The sequence below is a fragment of the Oncorhynchus masou genome, chromosome 24 (genome assembly GCF_036934945.1).
Source record: "Oncorhynchus masou masou isolate Uvic2021 chromosome 24, UVic_Omas_1.1, whole genome shotgun sequence".
Taxonomy (NCBI): domain Eukaryota; kingdom Metazoa; phylum Chordata; class Actinopteri; order Salmoniformes; family Salmonidae; genus Oncorhynchus; species Oncorhynchus masou.
This window is the reverse complement of record NC_088235.1, coordinates 90,983,169-91,005,172: the sequence shown is the minus strand read 5'-3', so window position 1 is coordinate 91,005,172 and position 22,004 is coordinate 90,983,169. Positions and strand designations below refer to the sequence as shown.

General features: G+C 42.9%; 2 protein-coding genes and 1 pseudogene across 6 annotated transcripts in view; 2 read left to right on the top strand and 1 right to left on the bottom strand.

Annotated features, from left to right (window-relative positions):
- Nucleotides 1–3,000: 3,000 nt before the first annotated feature.
- On the bottom strand, nt 3,001–15,298 carry anapc4 (anaphase promoting complex subunit 4). Of its 5 annotated transcripts, none has more exons than XM_064935590.1 (29): nt 15,146–15,298; nt 14,367–14,483; nt 14,145–14,250; nt 13,813–13,945; nt 13,649–13,723; nt 13,318–13,344; nt 13,167–13,211; nt 12,982–13,066; nt 12,786–12,893; nt 12,582–12,665; nt 12,355–12,441; nt 9,820–9,884; nt 9,515–9,557; nt 9,349–9,425; nt 9,090–9,190; nt 8,598–8,649; nt 8,389–8,444; nt 8,211–8,257; nt 8,034–8,090; nt 7,889–7,945; nt 7,699–7,792; nt 7,390–7,487; nt 5,059–5,120; nt 4,927–4,965; nt 4,714–4,815; nt 4,492–4,572; nt 4,130–4,297; nt 3,705–3,828; nt 3,001–3,553 (listed from the first exon to the last, which is right to left on the bottom strand). In XM_064935590.1, the coding sequence occupies exons 2-29, from the start codon at nt 14,472–14,474 to the stop codon at nt 3,338–3,340; spliced, it is 2,397 nt and encodes a 798-aa protein (XP_064791662.1). In that variant the 5' UTR covers nt 14,475–14,483; nt 15,146–15,298; the 3' UTR covers nt 3,001–3,337. The 5 variants fall into 5 exon arrangements, with proteins under 5 accessions (XP_064791662.1, XP_064791663.1, XP_064791659.1 ...); XM_064935591.1 differs by having other exon boundaries at nt 15,221–15,294; XM_064935587.1 differs by lacking the exon at nt 15,146–15,298 and adding an exon at nt 14,740–15,135.
- Nucleotides 15,299–17,752: 2,454 nt separating this feature from the next.
- On the top strand, nt 17,753–20,574 carry LOC135511474 (palladin-like; annotated as a pseudogene).
- The window catches only part of LOC135512995 (palladin-like), a 98,291-nt gene continuing 96,860 nt past the window's right edge, over nt 20,574–22,004 (top strand). Inside the window, exon 1 of the mRNA XM_064935584.1 lies at nt 20,574–21,128. Coding sequence (XP_064791656.1) covers nt 20,590–21,128 — 539 coding nt within the window. The 5' untranslated portion in view covers nt 20,574–20,589. The remainder of the gene's footprint in view (nt 21,129–22,004) is intronic.

The following is a 22,004-nucleotide window of genomic DNA, read 5'->3' as shown; positions in this document are numbered from 1 at the left end:
ACCACATCCGGCTGTGATTGGGAGTCCCGCAGGGCAAAATTGGCCCAGTGTTATCCAGGGTAGGCTGTCATTGTAAATAATAATTTGTTCTTAACTGACTTGCCTAGCTATATAAAGGAGAAAAAAAACCTGACTTGGTACCCCCTGCATATAGCCTTGTTACTTTTTTTATTTATTTAGTCAATATTTTCTTAACTCTATTTTCTTAAAACTGTGTTGCTGGTTAATTAAGGGCTTATAAGTAAGCATTTCACAGTAAGGTTGTACCTGTTGTATTCGGCGCATGTGACAAATAAAATTTGATTTCCTCCCCAGTTACGTCACCCGATTGATTACACTACAATCACCCCATTACTTTTAATAAATAAATAAACCTATTACAGATCATCTGGCTGTATATACAGCAGAGCTGATGGCCATACTGTTGGCCTTGCAGTGGGTGGAGGAAGTCAAGCCAGACAGAGTAGTTATTTGCTCTGATCCATGTGCAGTGTTGATGAGTCTCCAATCCTTTAGGTCACGTAGCAGACAAGACCTGCTTGAGGTGCTACAAACTCATGGCAGAATTAGACAGATGGGTATTACGGATAACATTTACTTGGACCCCAGCCCATGTGGAGGGGAACAAGGAAGTTGATGTACTGGCTAAACAAGCACTTAGTAGTGGGGATGTTGATGTTGTAGTTTCAACGAGCAAGGCAGAGGCAAAAAGCCTGACATGGACAGTGATGGTGCGGAGATGGAAGGAGCAGTGGAAGAGATACTAAGGGCAGGCTTTTATTTCAAGTACAGAGAAATTTGGGGAGGACGGCAAGGGACAGAAGAGGCTATTTTTTACAAGATTAAGGGTGGGACACAGTCAGTTGAATAAGACCTTAATTGTGATAAGAAAGCATCCAACAGGAAAGTGTGATTTGATACAGTGTGGGCAGTATCAGAGGGAAAGATAGAGGCTGAGATCTAGTATGAGGAAGAAGGGGATACAGGAAATTAGTTTAAAGAGTATGTTGAGAACAACATCATCAGATATAGTGTCAAATATTTTGTTATCTTCTTTAAGAGCAACGGAGTCGGCAGGTAGGATTTAGTTTCTCCGTCTCTGGCCCACACTCCAATACAGTAGGTCGTGGTAATGCACCATAACGTTGGATGCCAACCACTGATAAACCCCACAGAAGAAGAATGGACTAAATTGAACTTTGCCCACATAGATAGGTGTGGTCTAGTCTACAGTCGTGGCCATAAATTGAGAATGACACAAATATTAATTTCCACAAAGTTTGCTGCTTCGGTGTCTTTAGATATTTTTGTCAGATGTTACTATGGAATACTGAAGTATAATTACAAGCATTTCATAAGTGCCAAAGGCTTTTATTGACAACTACATGAAGTTGATGCAAAGAGTCAATATTTGCAGTGTTGACTCTTCTTTTTCCAAGACCTCTGCAATCCGCCCTGGCATGCTGTCAATTAACTTCTGGGCCACACCCTGACTGATGGCAGCCCATTGTTACATAACCAATGCTTGGAGTTTGTCAGAATTTGTGGGGTTTTGTTTGTCCACCTGCCTCTCAAGGTTTGACCACAAGTTCTCAATGGGATTAAGGTCTGGGGAGTTTCCTGGCCATGGACCCAAAATTTCAACGTTTTGTTCCCCGAGCCACTTCGTTATCACTTTTGCCTTATGGCAAGGTGCTCCATCATGCTGGAAAATGCATTGTTCGTCACCAAACTGTTCCTGGATGGTTGGGAGAAGCTTCACTCGGAGGATGTGTTGGTACCATTCTTTATTCATGGCTGTGTTCTTAGGCAAAATTGTGAGTGAACTCACTCCCTTGGCTGAGAAGCAACCCCAAACATGAATGGTCTCAGGATGCTTTACTGTTGGCATGACACGACTGATGGTAGCGCTCACCTGGTCTTCTCAGGACAAGCTTTTTTCCGGATGCCCCAAACAATTGGAAAGGGAATTCATCAGAGAAAATGACTTTACCCCAGTCCTCAGCAGTCCAATCCCTGTACTTTTCGCAGAATATCAGTCTGTCCCTGATGTTTTTCCTGGAGAGAAGTAGCTTCTTTGCTGCCCTTCTTGACACCAGGCCATCCTCCAAAAGTCTTTGCCTCACTGTGCGTGCAGATGCACTCACACCTGCCTGCTGCCATTCCTGAGCAAGCTCTATGCTGGTGGTGCCCCGATCCCACAGCTGAATCAACTTTAGGAGACGGTCCTGGTGCTTGCTGGACTTTATTGGGCGCCCTGAAGCCTTCTTCACAACAATTGAACCGCTCTCCTTGAAGTTCTTGATGATCCGATAAATGGTTGATTTAGGTGCAATATTACCGGCAGCAATATCCTTGCCTGTGAAGCCCTTTTTGTGCAAAGCAATGATGAAGGCACATGTTTCCTTGCAGGTAACCATGGTTGACAGAGGAAGAACAATGATTCCAAGCACCACCCTCCTTTTGAAGCTTCCAGTCTGTTATTCGAACTCAATCAGCATGACAGAGTGATCTCCAGCCTTGTCCTTGTCAACACTCACACCTGTGTTAACGAGAGAATCACTGACAGCTGGTCTTTTTGTGACAGGGCTGAAATGCAGTGGAAATGTTTTTTTGGGGGATTCAGTTCATTTGCATGGCAAAGAAGGACTTTGCAATTAATTGCAATTCATCTGATCACTCTTCATAACATTCTGGAGTATATGCAAATTGCCATCATACAAACTGAGGCAGCAACTTGGTGGAAATTAATATTTGTGTCATTTTCAAAAAACTTTTGGCCCCAACTGTAGTACCTCCCAATGCAGTCTGTACTGTATTCTAGGAATGTGTGTTAATCTCTCATCTTAAAATACTACAGTTAGAACTGAAGCATTGGTTGATCAAAACAGAATTATTGACTCATTTCTGAGTGTCAGATTCATGTTACATTATCTATCTACACTTGCCTTACAGACATAGGGAACAACCACATGAAAACATAAACCAGAAGTCTGTTTTCTTATCAAAACATTTATTTCTTACTTTGTCAGGGATAAAAGTGCTGGGAGGGGGACATCGGTTTTGCAATGGTGGTATTAATTATGATTACTGCAAAAGTACAGGGTGGGGGTGTAAAATTGTTATTCTGGCCTAGATAAGGTGCGCGTTCAGCAGGACGCAACTTTTTAGAACGTTCAGATAGAAATAGCCTATGTAGAAGAAACATAGGCTACATATGTAGAATAAGGAATCATAGGCTACATATGTAGAATAAGGAATCATATCAGCTCTATTCATGGAATTTCTATCTGTAACTTTCAAGAACATTTGTCAACTGAACGTGGCCAAGGTGTTGCTATGAGAGCTCCAGTGCTTCTCCAGACTCTAGTTGCTCCTTAGCCCTTTGTCCCCCTCCCTCCGCCTCTCCTCCCTCCGCCTCCCCCCGGATGACCGGCGTCTCCTCCAGGCCGTCCTGGTCTAAGCTGGCGTTCTGCGACTCAGGCCGCTCTTCATCCTCCTCATCTTCCACGTCCATCTCATACACACGGACATGCCGCAGGTTGGAGCTCAGCTGAGGGACATCAGACAGAGATTCTGAACCATTTCTCAACCACTGTTAGACCAAACTGTGTTGGTGTTCAATACATGGTCATTGAAGTACATAGCTGCTTAGTGAAGCCAGATAAAACCTTAGTAAGGGAATCCCCTTTCCATTGTCTTACCACACATGCCACTTTCCGGATCCCATTCACAGCCACAAACTGGGCCTTCATGTTCTCCAAGTCTCTCCACTGGTTCTCTAGCACCAGCCCCTTGACAGGGATGGCGCCGCTCTGCTGGTCCAACCTGAGAATACAGATACCACAGGTGACCCATGGTGACTACTACAGTGGAGATAAAGTAGACACATAGCAAATACATACAGTAAATCTCTAGCTTAGAACAGGTGAATTACAGGTTAGGGTTATAGTTGATGTTTACTTGCACTGGAGGTGCAAGTCTTGAGTTGCAGCTTGTTATCATGTAGATCATAATTGAGGGTTTAAGGTGAGTTGTAGGTTATAGTTACAAGTAGATCACTATTTGGGTTTAGGAATATAGGACTTGGTTTGCATGTTGGGGAGACAGGTGTTTCAATCACACACACCTAAGACTGGGGTCCCAGTTGAATTCCTCCTCACAGCTGAGGGCAGAGCCAAGAGGGAGCTGGGCAAGGACACGCCCTCTGTTCTCCTCTTCTGATGCTCGCAGCACCACTGTCAATGTCTCGTCATCATAGAAACGAGCATCCTGGCAACTGTACACACAGTCAGAACTGAAACAGACATGCAACAAAAAAAATGGTTCTATAACAATTATTATCACTAATAGAAACGCACAGGGAATCCATTGCAGATCATCATAAGAGCAAAGTAATGTGCAATGCATGAGCCCATCATTTCCCTGTATAGTAGAGGTTGAGGTAATTGAGTGGATTCTAGGAAAGAGAGGAAGACAAGAGGCACTCACCTGGCCCCCGCAGCATCATCATCAATACTGTGACTGAGAACATTACTCAGATCTATTGCCATGAGACCATTGGGAACAGGCCTGTGACAGACATAAAAAGATAAACAATCAGACAAACAAAAAAAGCACATGCTCAGTCATAAACATTGGGATATTTGGGATCAACGACACAGCAAATCTGGATTGAACCAGATTAAAATAGGGCGCAGTGTTGTATTGTACCTGAATGGGTCAGTAAACTTCCGCAGTAGATAAAGCTTGCAGGGTGAAATCTCTGGCATGCAGAACACTCCATAGTGCATATTGGTCTTCTTATCATTGTACCTGGTCATCAATAAAAAATGTGCATCACTGTTAACACAATAACAACCTTGGGAATATACATTTTCTACATTACCATTATGAACAGAGTGTTTGTGTTTTTTTGTTACTTACAATGATGGAAGTTCAAAAAGCCTTGGAGTGTTTTCTGAGCTGCAAAGACAAACAATAAAATGAAACAAATAAACATAACTATTTTATTTAATAATTTGTGGTATTGTGAAGAGTAGATGAATACGTCCTTACCTCTCTGGCACAGTGTAGAGGGGCAGACAAACAGCCTGTTTCACAGACTTTCCAATGACCTCCTACAGAGAACAAATCAGTATCACCACAACTAGTGTCGACTCAAATCCATATGCCTTCGTTTGGATTCATGTAATCTCTCAACTCTGCTGTCTAGTCATGGAAAAATTATTCAATTAGAAAGATAACCGTTTCATGAACCTGCAACATGCAAACAGTGTTCCTTGGGTATGTGGCGATCCCAGGAGGCGCTGAGGGGAGAACGGATCATAATAACGGCCGGAACAGAGCAAATAGAACGGCATCAAAACACCTGGAAACTATGAGTTTAATGTACAGTTGTTGAAGTCATTAAAACTCGTTTTTCAACCACTCCACAAATTTCTTGTTAACAAAACTATAGTTTTGGCAAGTCAGTTCAGACATTTACTTTGTGCATGACACAAGTAAATTTTCCAACAATTGCTTACAGACAGATTATTTAACTTATGATTCACTGTGTCACAATTCCAGTGGGTCAGAAGTTTACATACACTTAGTTGACTGAGCCTTTAAACAGCCTGGAAAATTCCAGAAAATGATGTCATAGTTTTAGAAGCTTCTGATAGGCTAATTGACATCATTTGAGTCAATTGGAGGTGTGCCTGTGGACGTATTTCAAGGCCTACCTTCAAACTCAGTGCCTCTTTGCTTGACATCATGGGAAAATCAAAAGAAATCAGCCGTGACCTCCACAAGTCTGGTTCATCCTTGGGAGTAATTTCCAAACACCTGAAGGTACCACGTTCATCTGTACAAACAATAGTATACAAGTATCAACCCCATGGGACCACGCAGCCATCATACCGCTCAGGAAGGAGACGTGTTCTGTCTCCTAGAGATGAATATACTTTGGTGCAAAAAGTGCAAATCAATCCCAGAACAGCAGAAAATGACCTTGTGAAGATGCTTGAGGAAACAGGTACAAAAGTATCTATATCCACAATAAAACGAGTCCTATATCGACATAACCTGAAAGGCCGTTCAGCAAGGAAGAAGCCACTGCTCCAAAACCGCCATAAAAAAGCCAGACTACGGTTTGCAACTGCACATGGGGACAAAGACCATACTTTTTGGAGAAATGTCCTCTGGTCTGATTAAACAAAAATAGAACTGTTTGACCATAGTGACCATCATTATGTTTGGAGGAAAAAGGGGGAGTCTTGCAAGCCGAAGAACACCATCCCAACTGTGAAGCACGGAGTGTCAGCATCATGTTGTGGGGGTGCTTTGCTGCAGGAGGGACTGGTGCACTTCACAAAATAGATGGCATCATGAGGTAGGAAAATTATGTTGATATATTGAAGCAACATCAGTCAGGAAGTTAAAGCTTGGCCGCAAATGGGTCTTCCAAATGGACAATGACCCCAAGCATACTTCCAAAGTTGTGGCAAAATGGCTTAAGGACAACAAAGTAAAGGAATTGGAGTGGCCATCACAAAGTCCCACATTTGTGGGAGGCCTACAGAACCTGACTCAGTTACACCAGCCCTGTCATGAGAAATGGGCCAAAATTTACCCTACTTATTGTGGGAAGGCTACCCTAAACATTTGACCCAAGTTAACAATTTAAAGGCAATGCTACCAAATACTAATTGAGTGTATGTAAACTTCCGACCAAATGGGAATGTGATGAAAGAAATTAAAGCGGAAATAAATCACTCTACTATTATTCTGACATTTCACATTATTAAAATGAAGTGGTGATCCTAACTGACCTACAACAGGGAATTTCTTACTAGGATTAAATGTCAGGAATTGTGAAAAACTGAGTTTAAATGTATTTGGCTAAGGTGTATGTAAACCTCCGACTTCAAATGGTACCATTGCACTTATTCTGCTTCAGTCATTACCACGAGCAAGTCCTCCCCAATTAAGGTGCCACCAACCTCCTGTGGTGGCGATGTATAGCTTGTTACTGCAGTGAAATCCTATTACCACCGGAAAACAAAAGAAAAGTTGGGAAGGAGGATAGAGAAGTGATGGACAAGGTAACTAAAAGTGTGGGAGACAGAGGTGGGAGAGAGGGATAGAATACAATATGAAAACTCTGTTGCGGAGAGTTAGTCAGATTTATATCTGCCTGGAAATCCTGGCAGAAGGCTTATGACTGCATGACTCAGCGGATTCTGAGCCAAATTTCACACGGGCAATGTGGGCCAAATTACCTTCTTATTTTTATAAAAACATTGGCAATGTACTTCTTATGCCAGGGACCAAATTAAGTAGTGTACACTTCAATACTAAAGGCAAATGAAATTGGGTTTCACTGTGTATGTGTTTTAGACTTACAGCAGGTTTCTGTAGACACAACTCAATCACCCCCTCCATCATCCTCTTCACAAAGTGTAGGGACTTCTGAGAGTAGGAAGGGAAGAGCAGCGGGCTCTCTGGATAAACCAATCAATTAGGTACAATGTCAGTTCAGTAAGGCAGTCAGTCACAACAATAGAGAAATACAATGGCAAACCAATCTTCCGCCATCTAATTACAACATGATGGATAACCACACACGTTATTTAAAAATATATATATTTGACCTTTATTTAACTAGGCACTTCCTGCATGGTTGTCTCTTCTGAGATAAAGGTTATAGTTCACCTTTCAAGTGTGTGCTCTCCTGCAGAAACTTCAGCCATTGGTTCCCCTTGGTGTTGGGCGGAGACACTAGATCCTCATCCTCATCCTTCAGGTACTACAACAACAAAAAAGGACAAAAAGTGTGTCATTGTACACTGATCACACACACATACTAAAATATACACACAGACAGACTACGCTTGTCCCTCACCTGACCGACCCGCTCCACATTAAAGTACTTCCCTTTCCGGTCAAACAGCTCTTCGTTCTGTCCGAGCAGAGGAGAGGGCATGTAATTGGCTAGTTTGTGAAAAGCTGTGGAAATTAAGTGCTATTCTATTTAACATATATCTTACCTCACTGAAGTGCTCAGACAGGAAGTCCGCCACAAAGGCAATGTCCTTCTGGGTCATCTGAGGTCAATGGGATATATTGACATTATACCAATGGATGAGAAAATAATACACATGGAAGAATTTATGACACTACTTTGATCAACACTTCCTGTCTCACATTCACAACCTGAATCTCACCTTATTGAGTTCTGGAGGGACGTGTTCCTCTGACATTCTTAGCATAGCTGCAGGAAAGAAAATATGTATTCAAACACTTGCATTTAATAATCAATGATATTTTAAATATACTCAAATATTCCATCAGTCGCTAAAAGGTGGTATATATCTCAAGCTCCCAAAAAAGGTGAGGTCTTACCTACATACAGCCACCGGAAAAAGGCTTTGAAGTTCTTCATGCTCTTGTCAATCACTCTGAGTAAGAGACAGACAGTGAGGAATGAGATGAGGGGGAGAGGTTTAACAAACACCAGGGTTAAAGTCAACTCCATTTAAAATGAGTGATAATGTGTTATTAAAATAACAAAATACTAATCTAATAGCATATCAATAAGCATGAAAACTCACTGTAGAAGTTCATTGGCTTTCAAAGTGAATGAACCCACAGCTGTAATGGCATCTATAACAAAACAGAAATATTCACATAACTTTAATTTGATAAAATCCCACGAGCAGCTTAAACTCATTTTGAACAAATGTTCCAGTCATGCAAATGACTAATGCGTGTCAGCCCTGATCTCATCACAGACAAATTAATTGCACAATTACATCCACTTTTTTTTGCCTTTACCTCCCTTATCTCACCCCATTTGCTCACATCGTATATAGACTTGTTTATACTGTATTATTGACCGTATGTTTGTTTTACTCCATGTGTAACTCTGTGTCGTTGTATGTGTCGAACTGCTTTGCTTTATCTTGGCCAGGTCGCAATTGTAAATGAGAACTTGTTCTCAACTTGCCTACCTGGTTAAATAAAGGTGAAATAAAAAACTTTAATCTGGTATTTATCACTCAAGATATCACAGTCATGGTTTATGCAGGATCTAAGCACTGTACCTTCTATAGCTGCCGAGTCCAGGCCTAGAGGCTGGAACTTCTGTTTCCATAGAGACATCCCCTTCACCTCACTGAGGTGGTACAACAGAGCCTCTGAACCACTGGAGAGAGGAGAAGAAAAGAAGGGATGAGGATTGGTACTAACGATTGTGATACCAATCATGCAATTTCTTGACATTTGCATTATATGGTCCCGAAAAAGGGCATTATGGGCCACGATAAGTGAAGAGATAATTATTCATGTCAGTTGAGTTGCTACCTCTGCAGGTGGCTGATCACCAGCTTCTGAATGCTGGAGTAAGAGGTTTCTATAGACTGGCCCAGCTTCTTCAGCCCCTATGAAACAAACAAATTACATCAATCTTACAAAGCTACAAAATGACCACACACAATCAATCTTTGAACAACTTTATTATTCAGCTCACCTTGACGGTCAGCTGATTCATTAGGAGAGCCTGTAGTTCAGGGCTGTTCAAAAATAGAGAATTCGGTTAAATAAATAAAATCTTTTAACATCTCTAAATCATTATTTTCCATGTCAGATGAGGTTTATGATGTCCTGTAGTGCCACCTACAGGACACTTTGAAGTACTACATCTCAAATGAAAGGCCTGTTGAACATGTTTTTGCATTAGTGCACACAACTACATGCACTATTACTTATTAGAAAGCATGTTGTGGAGGACGTGGTAGTGTACAAGGGTCATTGGATCACAGTAACGGTTCTCACCTCGACTGTCCCCATAGTAGAAGCTCCAGAAACTCATCCTGGACTTGTGTGCTGGTGTTCTTCTCCTAAAAATAGGAATTGGTTCAGATTATGTCTTTTAAGTGTGATGTCATTATTGGAAAACGGACTGGAGGCAGACTGAACGGGGCCCGGTTTCCTGATAGGCTTACGAGTGTTTTACATGATGCATCTTTCCTACAACGGCCGAATATGTCTTTCGGGAAACGCATTACCACGCAGAGAGATCCTCCGCTAAGTGCGTCGTTGAGGCATGTGTCGATACTGATATGATCTAAAGAAAGGCAGCGCTGCTCTGGGATCAGCGTTCCCCCTTTCAAATATTTCCTTAACATTAAAATGATTCCACAATACTGACGACGGTTCAGCTCCTATGAGATATTATGACCTATGGCTACAAATATTGGGGAGGCTTATTCTAAAGTTTACCCTATAATAATAATGCACTAAATCTTTGGCACATCAAGGCACACGTTACACATCATGAAATATATTGAGGCATAAATAAAAATCAGAGTGTACCAATTGGTCTCTGAGATTATAACTTGTCCTTGTGGTAAAAATGATGTAGGTAAAAACAAAGCTCTGCAGGTACAAAATAATGTATTAATAAAACAGCACACTCTTGGAGCTCAAATGCAAAAATTTAATAACTCTGACAGCCAAGCTGTCATCAAGTATAATCACAAACACTGCGGGATGACTCGTTTATATAGTGTCAAAGGACACAGGTGTCTGTAATCATGGCCAGGAGTGGCCTAAGAATACGAATCTGAAGCCATTCTTGTGATTATTGTGACTTTGCCATTGTAATTGTGTGTAAACTTGTCAAATTAATCTATGATCGTATGCTATCCATTTGTTTGTATGCTGTTCTTTGTATGACATTTTAATATTTGATTATTAACCAATGATATTAGGCCACTCCTGGCCATGATTACAGACACCTGTGTCCTTTGACACTATATAAACGAGTCATCCCGCAGTGTTTGTGATTATACCCTGATGAAGACAGCTTGGCTGTCGAAACGTTGGTATTAAATTTTTGCATTTGAGCTCCAAGAGTGTGCGGCTCTTTTATTTTTATTTTCAAGTTTCTACTCCGCTAGCCAGCACCTCGTCTTAATAGGTGTGCGTTTCTTTTTCTTCTACAAAATAATCTATATCCACAGTAAAACGAGTCCTATATTGACATAACCTGAAAGGTCACTCAGCAAGGAAGAAACCACTGCTCCAAAACTGCCATAAAGAAGCCAGACTACAGTTTGCAACTGCACATGGGGACAAAGATCGTACCTTTTGAAGAAATTTAACTGTTTGGCCATAATGACCATCATTACGTTTGGAGGAAAAAGGGGAGTCTTACAAGCAAAAGAACACCATCCCAACTGTGAAGCACGGGGGTGGCAGCATCATGTTGTGGGGGTGCTTTGCTGCAGAAGGGACTGGTGCACTTCACAAAATAGATGGCAAAATTTGGAGGATATATTGAAGCAACATCTCAAGCCATCAGTCAGGAAGTTAAAGCTGGATCACAAATGGGGCTTCCAAATGGACAATGACCCCAAGCATACTTCCAAAGTTGTGGAAAAATGGCTTAAGGACAACAAAGTCAAGGTATTAGAGTGGCCATCACAAAGCCCTGACCTCAATCCTATAGAAAATGTGTGGGCAGAACTGAACAAGTGTGTGCGAGCAAGGAGGCCTACAAATCTGACTCAGTTACACCAGCTGTGTCAGAATGGGCCAAAATTCACCCAACTTATTGTGGGAGGCTTGTGGAAGGCTATCCAAAACGTTTGACCCAAGTTAAACAATTTAAAGGCAATGCTATCAAATACTAATTGAATGTATGTAAACTTCTGACCCACTGGGAATGTGATGAAAGAAATAAAAGCTGAAATATCACTCTACACTATTATTCTGACATTTCACATTCTTAAAATAAAGTGGTGATCCTAACTGACCTTAGACAGGGAATTTCTACTAGAATTAAATATAGAAATTGTGAAAAACTGAGTTAAAATGTATTTGGCTAAGGTGTATGTAAACATCTGACTTCAACTGTATATAGGGCTATAGCCTATGCTATACGTCTTTTAATTCAGTCATCTCGGTTTTCATTTGAAACATCTTTATATGCTTCACTTGTTTATAACAATTGCAAAAATATTGGCAACTTTGTATTTGTGTTCACATTCATTCTAAAGTTACTGCCGATAAACAGAACCGACAGCTAAACATCTTGATTTTGTATTTAGTGGATATCTTCTCTGTATAAAGTTACACAGAAAAAAATAAAAATATATATTTAAAAAAATCTAATGATGCACTTAGCTGTTCCCACAAGTTGTCTGAGGCAGCCGTTAATTAACAAGCCTTTTCAAGTGCAACTTTAGTAACGATGGTATTGGGGAACGGCTCAGAGATTCTAACGATGCTCCTACAAAGATTCTAACAATGAACTAAACCTTAAGATGCTTTTGGGAAACCGGGCCCAAAACAGTGACCACTGACCTGAACGAACTTAGTGAGCCGAAGGTCCATCTGCATGAGGATATCCTCCCAAGCCTCACACATACAGGTGAGAGAGAGACGCAGGTACTGAAGGAACGAGACAGAATAAGTTGGAGAGAGAAAGACCAATGGCCAGACTGGTCTGATGAATGCCCTCATATCACCATGGAAATATGAACTATGGGGAGACTTCTAGTCATATTAGTTACATAAAGGAGGCCACTGACCTGCAGTAGAGTGGAGATGTGGGTGAACTTGCGTGCCATCCTGGTGACCTCAGGGAGACAGTCGGACAGCAGCCCTGTGTCGAGCTGGATGAGACAACAATACACAGTGAAAGACCTCAAATAAACAAAGAATATAGAAGATGACGGTCAAGATGGTTAAGAAACATGCTTCATTTCACTTAAAATGTGAGCATAACGGATTACCTGGATGTAGCAGATCTCTGGGTCATTGTCAGCTGACCTGATCTCTGTGATGATAGACAGGGACTTCAGATCACTGGACAGACACAGGCTGCTACACGTCCCAGGAACCTGACGAAAAGAATCTGCTGGTTACATCATAGTCACTGCAGAGAGTGGGTGACTGAACCCGTGCATTAGTGTGTGAGTGCAATCTTACCCCCGGTAAAGTGGCAATCTTATACATCCCATAGGCATACAGCTCCACAAAGCCAGAACCTCCACCAAGAACCAGGATGTTTAGTCTGCAGACAATTAACGATGTGGAAGTATTTGTATGTGTACATGAGATTGTGCGTTAACAAAATGTTCAGTAATAAAACATGTGAAACCTTCAGCACACACCTCACTTCTCCTAACAGGTTCAGGATCTCGTCTGACTTCTCCTCACTACGAGACAGAGAGTTGGTTATGAAAAAACATGTATTCTAATGCAGACAGATTGTCTGAAATATAATTTAAATGAATCATTGTTGCTGAAGATATATAAACATACCTGAATATCTTTGAAGTAGTACTGTAGCTAAGAATAAACAAAACATTCCTTTAGAGGGTGGTTGGGGGGGCAGATGACGCAAAACAAGCAAAAGTTCAAACCCCCGAGCTGACAAGGTACAAATCTGTCGTTCTGCCCCTGAACAGGCAGTTAACCCACTGTTCCCAGGCCGTCATTGAAAATAAGAATGTGTTCTTAACTGACTTGCCTGGTTAAATAAAGGTAAAATATTTTTTTTTTTAAAGAACCAAGAGTTTTCCTAAATGTATTTTACTTGAATACATGTCAAATGGCTGATGTGTTGTCAGTGACCTTATACAGAAATGTTTACCTCTTGGGAAGAGTTGGCAACTTGGGAAGAAAAAGGTTTGACTCATCTTCAGAGGTGTAGAATGAGTTGAGGACGCTGAAAGACAGGCGGTTTATATTTGACTATGCAGTTCACATACACATTCAAATAGAAGTCTAGTGTAGCCACACATCCCCTCTACAGACCTGCTCTCCTCAAGCACCTCCATCCAGTGCATGCAGGACACAGGGTTCTCCAATGGAAACAAGTGAAGGATCTCTGCCTTCTCTGCATCACACAGCACCACCAGTTTAGTGTCCCCGAGGCTAAAGGCCAGGACTGAACACAGCACAGAGGACATACATTAGATAGGCAGTGAAACAAATGCAGAGGCTTACACACTGTGTTGTAGTAAATATGTTGTGTTCAGTGTACGAAGGTTTATTATTGTAACAGTGGTAAAGTAACGTAACTATGCAATACTTCCAATGTGATTAGTAATTTAAGATAATCAGGTCCATTTCTTGCCATCTCTTACTTTTGCCATCAGGTCTCCAAGCAAGCGCAGTGATCTCCTTTCCCGTATTCTCATTGGGTGGCAAGCTCCAAACACGCTGGAAATTGGCAAGGCGATGCAGTAGCAGCTACAACACAAACATCAATTGACACAGAGATGAATGAAATTACTCGCAATATAAGCAAATGTGATCTGGCATTAATCTGGGTGTGAAACATATGGGGGGGGTGTTTCTTTCCCTACCTCGCCAGCAGTGTTAGCGAGGGCAATAAGATCCCTCTTTGGAGACCATGCCATACACAGAACAGGGTTGGGGAGCTGCTTCTCCCCTACTTGACGAAATGCAGGCATTTTTGTGGGCTGAAAATAGAACACAGAAGCATTAACAAGGGAATAAGTGGCAGTCAGTTTTGCTATAATTGTCAGTGAAGAAGTAGCTAAATTGACAGTGGCTGAGTGAGTTTGGGAATAATCTAAATAATATATAATAGACCAGACAGGCAGTGACACCTATCCAATAACCTTGTACCCAGACTAATTGCAAATATTATGATAACTCATCCATTTCATCTGTGCTAATTGTGCATAGGCGGAAGTCTTTGGTGAGAAAGATTACCTGTGGTGTATTCATTATTCGTGTGTCCGTAACAAAACGCTTCGTCTGTTGAAAACGTTTAACGTTTACTATAGGAACCAAAACGATAACAAACAGAGCAAACGGAACGAAACGGTGATGGGACCTAGCTGCAGCCGTCCAATAAACTCGTTTTCGTTGAAATTTTTTTTCGTTTGGAGTAAACTGTTTCCGTTGCAACTAATGAATACACCACAGGTAATCTCGTTCACCAAACACCTTCGCATATGCGGAATTAGCACAAATGAAATGGGTTAGTTATCATAATGACTACACCCCTGTCCTATCCCGATGCAAAATAAAAATACAAGACACATTTCAGTTAGCTAGCTAGCTAGCTAGCTTGCATGCTATACTATCTAACGTTAGTGCAAACGTGGTATCTTACTGTACTGGGATGTCTGAGGACCAACTATGTTACTGTTACTTTGAAACTAGAAATAAACAATACGCTTATGTTTACTTCTTTGCAGGATGCTGTTAGTGTGATCTAACTAGCTAACTCCATATTCGCCACTGAATAAAGTCTTACGCAATCATGTTCAAGTCTGAATAGCCAATGAAATTGACGCAACGGCGACCCTGAAAGGACAAACTGAACTACTGTGCTGTTGCATTGCAAAGATCGCTTCTCCCTATCTGGCTCACTGATCAGGCTACTACATAGAGATAGATAGAGGACAATCTCTAAAAAGGTTAACCTGATATGGATGAAAATACCCTCAAATGTAAGCTGACAGTCTGCAATTTAACATCATAGTTATCGCATAATTTCAAAACCAAACGTTCTGAGACAAAACAACAAAAAATGTGTCACCGTTCCGTTACTTTGGAGCTTACTGTATCTCACAAATGTCTGGCCATTTTGTGGATGGGGATTGTGGCCTCTTGGATGATTTGGACACCAACCTACCTAGAGTTTAGTACAGGGGTGGCAAATAATTTTGGCTTGAGTGTCACATCGGGATAAAAAAATTGAGTGGAGGGCCGCACAGACCAATTTGTTCGTAAAAAGCTATTTGCGGGCCAGAAAAAGGGCAGTTATTTAAAATGTGTAGGTCAATTATAACTTCAACATACTTTATATCTAGTTTAAGACATTGTAAAGTGGCCATTAGTGTTTTTAAACTCAAAATATAAAATAGTTTTACTCAACCTACGGGGGCCCGATTTAATGGGCTCACATATTCGGAAGGTTGTATGTGGTTTTTTTCACCCCTGGTCTAGAAGTTAATCATTTAATGGGTGAGGTAAAAAATATATATATATAAAAATAAGAAGAAATCTGAAATAAGTGATAAATGGCAATAAGTGTTAACTGACAGGATGTAAGGTCTGTCAACTCTAGCTGAAAGGATGATCAGATTTGAAAAGCTCAGTTTCTATTATTTTCAGAACATGAGCGAGGCTATTCAAAGTCACCACCAATTAATGCAGTTATTTTTAAATGATACCCTCAACAAGGCACACTTGAGCTATTTCTATATATGAGTTGGATAGTGTGAGTGCATTGGGCTTTGGGAAGATAAGTGGGGGGTTGGTTCTGGGGCAGTGAATGAAGGGTCAGTGCTGAAGGATAGTCAATGGTAAAGTGTTGTTGGGGTCAGTTGCTTGGCAGTGTGTGTGTGTGTGTGTATGTGTGAGGGGGGTTGATGGTTTGAGAGAGCAGTCCAATGGACATTCCTCCCTGCCCTGTCACTAGCACTTAACTGTAATCAGTAGACAGTTGGAGAACCGGAATAGCTCTGCGCTGTTAGGATCAACCGTCTGCGACATCGGCCCACAAATAGACCAAGTGAGGCTGCAGAGTCAGAATGTGTCTGTGCCCTTTTAACCCAACCATGAGATGCGTCAGCCATCAACTTTTCCAAGCGAAGTGGATAAATCGAGCTCAAGCAGAGAACTGGGTTACTACCAGTCACTCAGGGTATACAATTCCGAGGTATCATTGAGACACAGCCTGCGAGAGAGGCCAGAGAGTATTTCAAGGCTGCTGGAGAGGATGGGGGCTCAGAAAAGGCAATGAACTTTGACCATAAGTTACCCTGGTCCCCAACCTCCATTGTGCAAAAAACGCTCATACATGGAAGAGACTATACTAATAACACTGAAGAGTCTATACTAATAACACTGAAGAGTCTATACTAGTAACACTGAAGAGTCTATACTAATAACACTGAAGAGTCTATACTAATAACACTGAAGAGTCTATACTAATAACACTGAAGAGTCTATACTAATAACACTGAAGAGCCTCTACTAATAACACTGAAGAGTCTATACTGATAACACTGAAGAGCCTCTACTAATAACACTGAAGAGGCTATAATAATAACACTGAAGAGTCTATACTAATAACACTGAAGAGTCTAGTATACTAATAATAGCTTGTTCAGAGGCTCAGCATCATCTCGGGTGATGTCAAGCTTTGAGCTAAGATCAGCATCAGTTCCTAATCCAGCCTGTGACTGAGAGAGCCTGAACTTCCTCCTCCACCATATTTATCCCACTGGGCATATACTGGTTGAATCAACATTGTTTCCAAGTCATTTCAATTAAATTACATTGAACCAATGTGGAATAGACATTGAATTGACACCTGTGCCCAGTGGGATGTTACTGACAGATGCACGTACTCTGTAGGTAGTAGAGTACACACATTTTTCATGACCACCAGCTGTGTGGGTTTGACAGTTCAACATGGTGAGGTACAAAGAGAAAAGCCCCTCAGTTCCATGTGTCAGATGTTATGTGTGTATGTGTGAGTATTTTGTTCTGCGTATTGAGGTACTGTATTTATTGTCATCAGTAGAAAACATTGCACCCCTGTGATTTTCTCAAATTACCCCACTCTCTCTCTCTCTCTCTCTCTCTCTCTCTCTCTCTCTCTCTCTCTCTCTCTCTCTCTTCTTCTCTCTCTCACCAGCATTCTGGCTGTGAAATCTGAGCCCGGGGCCAAATATAGCCAGGCACAGTGAGCGGTCAGATGCTGGGACAGATGGGACAGCAGGCCACACTGGACGAACCACTCAAGTAGACCTCGACCTGCTCACAGTGCTCGCACTCACTGCCCGACCAAAAAAACTACTCTGCTAGGAAAATACGCTTCTGTCTATTCTCACAGACGTATAATCTTAACAGCAAACTGGAACTACTAGACTGGGACAATACCTTTGGACAAAAACTTGAAGGTAAGGCTGTCCTTTCTCATTTCTTGTTGACATTATCAGTGGAATGTCCTGGAGGCGCTGTTGTTTCCTTTGTTTTATATTGAAATGCTACTTACGGCTTATCAGCAATCAAGAGATCCTTTGAATTTTGGATGTTAGAAAAACGCTTAGAAAAATCTGTTGATATCAATTTACTGTCAATGTATGTGAGGATACTCACTTTTGCATTTGAGATCAGGTTAGTGCCAGGGCTGCTCGTAAAATATGGTTATTTTACAAGATATTAAAGTACATTAAAATGGATGTACTAAGTACATAGTTATTGAACACTGATAGCAGAAATGACGTACTCTGTTCTATTCTGTAATTGACGGCATTGATGACAATGACCATTGACAGTAGTCATTGACCTTTTGTCATTTAGTTTTAATATTTTTTAATATTCCCCATTCATATTTAATCAATGTAGTATAGTTAATGCATCTTTTCACATGGAAAATAACAGCCTCTGTAGAGAATATTATCCCTAGTGCTTGACTGTGTATACATATGTTTGTATGCATGTGTGTGTCTTGTGTGAGCTCGTGTATGGGTTATACTGCAGTGTATTTAAAGGGCCCTTATTGAGGTTGGGGTTGTGCTGCTGCTGTGAAACATAGCCCAAGGGGATTCAAAATAACAACACCTGGTCTCCTGGACGCCATAGAAGGCAGAATGTCACACTCGTATATGTACAGTATACGATACTGACACACAAACACACTCACTTCTATACAGAGTGACTATTGCAAGTACGGTTTCATTCACACGCTCCATCCTCTACATTATAGTAGATTCCCCTCTACATTATAGTCATGGAGCTCACATGCCTACTGTACACACCTATGTTCCCAAGCACATTCTACATATGCATATAGATGCTTCGACTTTCATCTGATGTGTGTTCCAGACCACCTGTTTAGGAAGTGACAGAGCTATGCTTGAGCTATTGACCACTGTCAGTGGTGGGGTTCATAAATGTGTGGTATGACCAAAACAAAACTATCCCAATGTGAAGGTGCACACACGTGGGTGTGTGTGTTTGTGTGGCTGCCGCTGTAGTTTATCTCGTCTTTTGAAGTGTATGGACGGTACAACTCTAATTGTCATGTTTAAAACTTTCAATATTTTATACTTGTAGTGAATTGTTGCAGAGACAGAGAAAGAGGGAGAGAGAGAGAGAAGAATAAGGAAGCGAGAGGAGAGTGAGGGAAATAGACAATTAGGGAGAGGGAGGGATGGTGACAAATGCCAGTCATGCACACTTTGACCTCCCGAAAGCCTTTGTTAATACCAACCAGCTGAGCCCAAAGAATGCCAGCCTAAATCATCCTCAACTGTGTGTGTGTGTGTTTCAGGATGCAGGACGGGAGATGGAATCAGTCCCTCCCCCTCTCTCTGCTTAAGAAGGATGGGGGCAGGGTTCTAGAGGGAGACGGAGGGGTGTTCTCAGAGACGTCGTCTGATGGGGATCTATACCCTGGACTCTATGGCGGATATGGACGCCGGAGTTGGGGACTTTTCAGATCTTACCGCCTTCCTCAGCCAAGACGAGATCAACCGCAGCCTGGACCTGGCTCGGGAGGCCTTCAGTGATGCAGAAGACCGGGGAGTCACTGTCTCTCCTATTCCCAGAACCCAGGAGCCGGCTCTCTACTTCCCCTCCCCCACCCCCTTCAACACCACAGAATACCTGACCAAAAGCCCCAGCTTCCCCCACCAAACCAAAGCCCACTCCCCAGATGACAGTCACTCAGTCAAAGTCACCTCCAGCCAGAGTTTCCACCTCAGCAGGCCCATACAGACCACATGCGAAGCCATGGCCTTGCCTGAGAAGTTTGTCTGCCACAAGAACATCACCCCAGTCTACAAGCAGGACAAGCCCCGACTGGTCCACGAGGGCTTAGAGCTGAATGAACGGGCTGCCTCCGCCACTGAGTTCTGTAGCCGTGCGGCCACCTTCATCGAGGAGCTGTCCTCCATCTTTAAAGGCTCCGCCCGGCCGGAGCAAATGGGGGAGGAAGACTCCTCCTCTCCCGACAGCGGGTATCTGTCTCCTAAGAGCCACTGGTCGGCCCCCCAAGGCTCTGCCTCTGTCCCCCCACAGCCTCTCATCCAACAGGGGGCACCACAGCAGAGTGAGCCGGGCTTGGGTATCCAGCCAGCAAGCATGATGGGTGGAATGGGTGTGACGGGTGTCCCTCCTCTGAGTGTGACGGGGGTTCCAATTGTCTCCAATCTGATGAGTGTGAATGAGTTGATGGGGAAGCAGCAGCACAGTGGAGCCCCGTTGATGGGGAAGCAGCAGCACAGTGGAGCTCAGTTGATGGGGGAGCAGCAGCACAGTGGAGCTCAGTTGATGGGGGAGCAGCAGCACAGTGGAGCCATGTTGATGGGGAAGCAGCAGCACAGTGAAGCCCAGTTGATGGGGGAGCAGCAGCACAGTGGAGCCATGTTGATGGGAAAGCAGCAGCACAGTGGAGCTCATTTGATGGGGAAGCAGCAGCACAGTGAAGCCCAGTTGATGGGTGAGCAGCAGCACAGTGGAGCCCAGTTGATGGGGAAGCAGCAGCACAGTGGAGCTCAGTTGATGGGGAAGCAGCAGCACAGTGAAGCCCAGTTGATGGGTGAGCAGCAGCACAGTGGAGCCCAGTTGATGGGGAAGCAGCAGCACAGTGGAGCCCAGTTTATGGGGGAGCAGCAGCACAGTGGAGCCAAGTTGATGGGGGAGCAGCAGCACAGTGGAGCCCAGTTGTTTGGGAAGCAGCAGCACAGTGGAGCCCAGTTGATGGGAGAGCAGCAGCACAGTGGAGCCCAGTTGATGGGGGAGCAGCAGCACAGTGGAGCCCAGTTGATGGGGAAGCAGCAGCACAGTGGAGCCCAGTTGATGGGGGAGCAGCACAGTGGAGCCAAGTTGATGGGGGAGCAGCAGCACAGTGAAGCCCAGTTGATGGGGGAGCAGCGGCACAGTGGAGCCCATTTGATGGGGGAGAAGCTCAGTGGAGCCCATGTGATGGGGGAGAAGCTCAGTGGAGCACAAAGTGTAGATGGAGACCTGTCACTGCCACACTTTACCCAGAAGCTGAAGAGCCAGGAGGTGGCAGAGGGACACCCCATCCGACTGGAGTGCAGGGTGGCAGGAAACCCTCAGCCGCTGGTCAGGTAAGGAGAATGGTGCTAGGTGGAAGTCTGATTTGGTTGTGATCATATTGGTGATCAGTAGAATGAGACGGTTAACACCAGTGGTAGAACACAAGAGATTCATTGTGTACATAAACAGTATAGTAAATATGACTGCTGCATGTTCCTCAACATAAACTTAAGTTTATTTATACGCTACTGTATATCTGTTTATCCTTTTATTAAGATCTCCAATGGTGTGTGTTACCCATTTGATGTAGTGGGTAAAGATCAGAACTCTGTCATCATACTACATTTAATGCTATTGCTGCAAGGCAGTTGATCCTCTTGTTGGTCTTACACCAACTTCCTTCACCTCTAAGGGAAGTGGATCTCCATGATGGAGACTTTTGAAATGATCCCCCTCGGTAAGAGAGTCAAATCAAACACACTGACTCCAGTGGAGGCTGGTGAGGGGAGGACGGCTCATAATAATGGATGGAACGAAGCAAATGAAATGGTATCAAACCATGTTTGATGTATTTGATACCATTCCACTGATTCCTCTCCAGCCATTACCACGAGCCCATCTTCCCTAGTTAAGTTGCTACCAACTTAATGCGACTGACTCCCCATTTGGACATGTGGTAACTTCGGAGTTTTGTTGTGAGAGGATTTGGATATATGGCAAAAAAGATTCAACTTAAACACTTGGGCACATACTCATATAGAGTGGTGTCTGTGGTAGGAAGCAGAGCCTTCAGTCAGAGATAGGGTTGCTCAATGGGTTTGGGAGTGGGATGTTGAGGGAGCGGGAGGAGGTAGGAGGTGAGAGCTGTAGGGTGTCGACAAGGCCTCCACAGAACACCTGCTGTGGAGTTGGGACAGTTACACCGTGTGTAACCACAGTAACCGATA